The sequence below is a fragment of the Phragmites australis genome, chromosome 4 (assembly GCF_958298935.1).
Source record: "Phragmites australis chromosome 4, lpPhrAust1.1, whole genome shotgun sequence".
Taxonomy (NCBI): Eukaryota; Viridiplantae; Streptophyta; class Magnoliopsida; order Poales; family Poaceae; genus Phragmites; species Phragmites australis.
In genome coordinates this window covers 1700501-1705672 of record NC_084924.1, presented here as the reverse complement: position 1 = coordinate 1705672, position 5172 = coordinate 1700501, and the positions used below count along the sequence as shown (strand labels likewise).

Sequence of the window (5172 nt, the reverse complement as noted above, 5' to 3'; positions counted from 1 at the left end):
TTTCTGATTCTACATTTCTTTAAATACAATGTTTTACCAATTGTATGCGTCTAATAAAAAACCTTTTCTTTTCCTTCGAAATTCATCCAAACGGGCCTAAAGTTTGGTAATATTTTTTAACTGATGTGCATAGTTGGCTTGAGGCCCACGAGGCTGCAGCGTGGGCCTATGAATACCCAGAGCAGCCGACCCCACACATCAGCGACCTCTCCCACTCCAACCTCAAGCCGCGGCCGCCAACCCTCGTCGGCGCGCGCAAAACCCTAGCCCCTCCCCGCTTCCGCCGCACGATCCACCCCCACCTTGCGAGGCGAACGAAGGAACCCGCTCCGGCTCCGGCAGCGAGAATGGGGCTGGACAAGACCCGGAGGCTCTCCGGCAGCCGCCACTTCCGGCAGCGGCTGGTGCTGGCGACGCTGACCTCCACCGCCGTCACCATCGAGGACATCCGCTCCGGGGACGCCGCGCCGGGCCTCCGCCCGTACGAGGTCTCCCTTCTCCGCCTCCTTGACAAGATCTCCGACCACCACAACCTCGACCTCAACGAGACAGGCACGGCTTTGCTCCCGCGACGGTTTCGTTCCAAAATTATTCTTTCCTTATTGCTGTGGTGCAATCAATTAGCAATACGTCTGGTACGGGCAATATGCTTAGTAATTATCCTTGCCGTGGTGCTCACGGCCCGCATTGATGAATTGTTCTTTTCTGTAGTGCCGTTCGCCTAGGGTTTCGTTATGGGCTGCTGATGCTTACGGGTATGTGGTGCTTGTGTGCGCTTGCAGGGACGAAGCTGAGGTACAAGCCGGGGGTGATTGTAGGGGGAAAGGGCCTGGAGCACGACTGTGGGGTGCACCGGGGGATCGGCTACTTCCTAGAGCCGCTCATACTGCTTGGTCTCTTCGCCAGGGCGCCCATATCGGTTCGGCTCAAAGGTGAGTTTTCCTTATTCGGGCTGCTGTTTCAGTGTTTTGCCAAAGGGATTATTCTGAAGGATTTGGTGCAGGGAAAATTTATTTGTGGATGAATTTCTTCAAGGTTGCAGTTGATGTCAATGGAAATGGTTTGGTTGGGATTTTGCTAAAATTGGTTGAATTGACTGGTGCTCAGTAAATAAATTTTTAGCCTCTTGGTTGAGATCCTTGTGGTAATTCGTTTGGCAATTGGAGGTAACCTGCTAAAGGCCATTAACAGTAGCTGCTGCACAATAGGTGTAGTTAGCTTCAAGCAATCCCATAGGGAAAAAAACAAGTAAATGACCGGTATAATACACCTCTAGTTATTTTCCACACAAAGTTTATTGTTGTACCATCTTTTATTTCTAAATCAATTGGAGCTGACCTGCTAAAGGCTATTAACTGTAGCTGCTGCACAATAGGTGTAGTTAGCTTCAAGCAATCCCATTAGGAAAAAATACAAGGGGCCGGTATAATACACCTCTAGTTATTTTCCATGCAAAGTTTATGGTTGTACCATCTTTTATTTCTAAATCTACATCCGATGCCGTGCTTCTAGGAATCACCAATGATACGAAGGACCCTTCCGTTGACACTTTCCGAATGACTACCCTGCATATGCTCAAGCATTTTGGTGTTCCTCTGGAAGGGTTGGAGCTAAAAATTGACAGCCGGGGATCTCCTCCTCTTGGTGGTGGTGAAGTGTTTCTCCGGGTTCCCAATATAAATAGTACACTAACGGTACGTTCATTTGATTTCCCACTGATTATATGCCAACTCCACTGTCATTGGCATTTGATGTTAAGTGCCTTCACAGGCAGCAAACTGGGTTGATGAAGGTATGGTGAAGAGGATACGGGGTGTTTCATTCTCCACTAGAGTGTCTCCGCAGATTGAACATCGCATTATCTATGCTGCACGTGGGATTTTCAATCGATTCATTCCTGATGTTCATATATTCACTGATCATAGATCTGGTTCTGCTGGTGGGAGGTATTTTTCCAATCCTATTCAATACTAATAACTGCATGCTATCCTGTTGGCTCTCGTGACTCTACAATTTGCCAGTTCTCTTTATATGTTTTTCTAACATTTGGCAGGTCAGCAGGCTATGGTGTATCTTTAGTTGCTGAGACCACCACAGGCTGTCTGCTCTCTGTTGATGCCACAGTGAGCTATCCTAATGTTGACGAATTAAATGAAGAATCTGAGAAGCCTGAGCTGATGTCACCAGAGGATCTTGGCGTTCAAGCTGCATCAATGCTACTAGAAGAGGTTGCTCAAGGAGGAGTTGTTGATTCAACACATCAGGTCTGGCCTTATATACATGCTTTTTCATTGCTTAAATGCTGCATTAGTCTAGGCCGCCTTTCTGAATTGTGGCTGCTAATTTATTGTATGCCACCTCTGGTAAGCTTGATATATTTTATTGTACGCTCTGTGAAGTTTTAGACAGAGCTATGTGGCAATTGTTCTTTTGGTCTGTTCATGCCCAGGAAAGCAGCTAACCTATTCGACTTCTATGTAGTATTTTTGGGTACCTGGATATAGGCAAATTTCTTGAGCCACCTACTTAGTTAAATTGATTTGATGTCCGAGATTGTGTGAGCCCCCTCTTGAATGCAATATTTTGTAAATTGGTGTCTTAGGTTGTGTCTGCCCCTCTCTTAAGCTGTTCTCTTTGGATATTAGTCATTTGTTACATGTATCTAAACATCAGTTTTTTTGGCATTACATTTCTCCTGTAAATGCTTGCAGGGCCTTCTGTTTATCCTGTGTGCTTTATGCCCACCTGATGTATCAAAGGTTCGTGTCGGTCAGTTGACTCCTTATGCAATAGAAACGCTTCGAAACATCAGAGATTTTCTTGATGTCAAGTTCATTATCAAGCCCGATCCCAATTCAAACACCGTTACCTTAAAATGTGTTGGTGCGGGAGTGAAGAATCTTGCTCGGAAGATTTCATAAGGAACCGGATCATGAAGCTCATCGAAGCTTTAGGGATACAACAAGACTTCCTAGTGTCCTGCAAAGAAGGGCTGCTTGTAATTCCAAACCATATTGTTGGTCTAGTAGCTATTGCTGCTGAAATTTTGTTCGAGGAGCATGAGATATTTAATTTCTCAGGTTATGCTGATCTAAGCTATTTGTCTGAAGGGATTTGTCCGATCAATTTCTGTATCATCATTGTTTGACTGTAGGTCTGTAGCAAGTAGCAACCGCCATTCAGTTTCTATTTGCTGAGACAAGCTGGTACATGCAAATGAAAAAGGATGCATATGTTTGGACTTCGGATCCTAAATGCTTCTATAAGCATGCAGATTTCATTTGTTTTGCACTGTAGCGAAACTTCTAGATACCATCTCTGATAGTAGTAGCAATGAAGCTTGGAGGCGAGACTTGTTGGTCCCCGACATCCAGGCGCACCCACCTGAAAGCCTGTGTAAGAAATCAGAAAACTTTGGGGGACATTTTTTCGAGACAAGCTGACCCTGTCAAATTTCAGTAGCAATTACAGATTTACATGCCAATCTTGTCGGATCAAAAGGTCCATTGAGCAATGAGCAGTATCATGGAAATGATGATGCAGGAAAATATCTAGTGAGATCAATTATAGCATCTTGCTCAACTACAACATGCATGGCCAAGCATCATTCAGAGTAGCTCAGCTCAGCCCCTCTAGTTTTACACACAAAACTTCTACCCTATGAATTCACTCATCGGCAGAATGACAGCTGTTCATATCTACTTTTAAAAGCTAGTCACAAAGTGCTCGGATTTTCTATCAGATACTCAGACTTGGGATTCAGATGGATATGATGCCTTATTGTCGGTGAATCAGGAACTGAGGGTTCTCGAATCCTGAGGCTAGGTAAGCAATCCGCCACGTAGCGTCATTCCGCGGAGTCTCCTCCACGAGGTAAAAAAGATTGAGTCCCGGGAGAGGGCGCTCGGGGTCACAGTCAGTGGTCCCCGAGTACCCAAGTTCTCCGATGATCTGCGAAGTCCAAGTACCGGGAAGAAAGTGCTCGGGGAGGTATACGGTGGCCCCCGAGCACCCGAGTCCCCCGACGACCAGGAAAGCTAAGTACCGGGCGAGCGGTGGCCCCCTGGGCACCCAAGTATCCTGAGGACCCACTAAAGGAAGTTCCGGGAGAGAGTGCTCAGGGCTGCGGGCAGCGGCCCCCGAGCACTCGGTCCCCCAAGGATCCGTACAAGCGTGCCCGGGAGAGAGTGCTCGGGGAGGTGAACAGTACCCCCGAGCACTCGGTTCCCTGAGGATCAAGAAAGGACATTCTCGGGAGAGAGTGCTCGGGGAGGTGAATAGTGACCCCCGAGCACTCGGTTCCCCGACGACTCAGAGAGCCCCCTGACAGTGGCCCCCGAGGGGCCCACTGATGAGGTGTCAGCTAGTTAAAGACCCAAGGCCGCATTTAAAGAGCGCGCGTGGCCTATCACCCCCAACTGCTCCCGCCACGCTCTGTGTCAATTCCTGCCACATTCTGGCAGGAGGGCGTGGGGTCATTAAATGCACGGGTCCCATCCCGTGCCATCCGGCCCGTCTCGGGATAACGTCGTAAGGGCCGAGGCGTTCCGTCTGCCGCGCTGCTGTGGCAGGAGAACAAGATAGGGCGGGCACGCCGGGTCGCTCTGCGGCTGCCCGGTGGGCCCTCTCCACGGCGCCCGTTGCCAGTGCATTTATGGTGACGAATGACCGGGCGTGGGACGCATTTTCCACCCCCGGTCACTTCGCAAAGAGGCTATGATGACGCCCTTTCCATTTAAGGTATCTTGGAACTCGTGCCCCCCTCCCGTTAGGGGCACACTACTGCCGGCGGGTATTTAAAGCAGCCGGCAGCACGGACAAAGACAGAAGAGTTCTTGAAGTAGCGAAGAGAAGAGAAGATCGAGAGCACCCAAAGCCAGCAGACACACACAGACTGAAGAATAAGGAGCCTCAGGCTCTAAGATAGACAAACATTCTTGTAACCAGCAACATCCTTGAGGAACATTCTCAGGGCATTTATAGTATCCATACAGGAGTAAGGTGTTACGCCTCCGTGCGGTCCGAACCTGTCTAAACACCAACGCATTTATTCCGTTCCGCACCAGATCATTCCGCCCCACCGGCCATCGCATCCATACCCATTTATTTCTCCGGCGAACATATTCAGGATCATCCCCCGACCGAATCTCTAAAAAGGGGTCCATCAGGATT

The 5172-nt window shown here is 48.6% G+C and overlaps 1 protein-coding gene across 1 annotated transcript; it reads left to right on the top strand.

Annotated features, from left to right (window-relative positions):
- The first annotated feature begins 206 nt into the window (after nt 1-206).
- On the top strand, nt 207-3244 carry LOC133915087 (probable RNA 3'-terminal phosphate cyclase-like protein). Its single transcript, XM_062358096.1, has 6 exons — nt 207-552; nt 783-932; nt 1513-1694; nt 1771-1946; nt 2054-2264; nt 2712-3244. The coding sequence occupies exons 1-6, from the start codon at nt 348-350 to the stop codon at nt 2919-2921; spliced, it is 1134 nt and encodes a 377-aa protein (XP_062214080.1). The 5' UTR covers nt 207-347; the 3' UTR covers nt 2922-3244.
- Nucleotides 3245-5172: the final 1928 nt, after the last annotated feature.

Coding starts and splice junctions, on each gene's coding strand:
- LOC133915087 (XM_062358096.1), top strand. CDS start 348: ATGGGGCTGGACAAGACCCGGAGGCTCTCCGGCAGCCGCCACTTCCGG. Junction 1,695..1,770: donor ATATAAATAGTACACTAACG/GTACGTTCATTT, acceptor GTGCCTTCACAG/GCAGCAAACTGGGTTGATGA. Junction 2,265..2,711: donor TTGTTGATTCAACACATCAG/GTCTGGCCTTAT, acceptor AAATGCTTGCAG/GGCCTTCTGTTTATCCTGTG.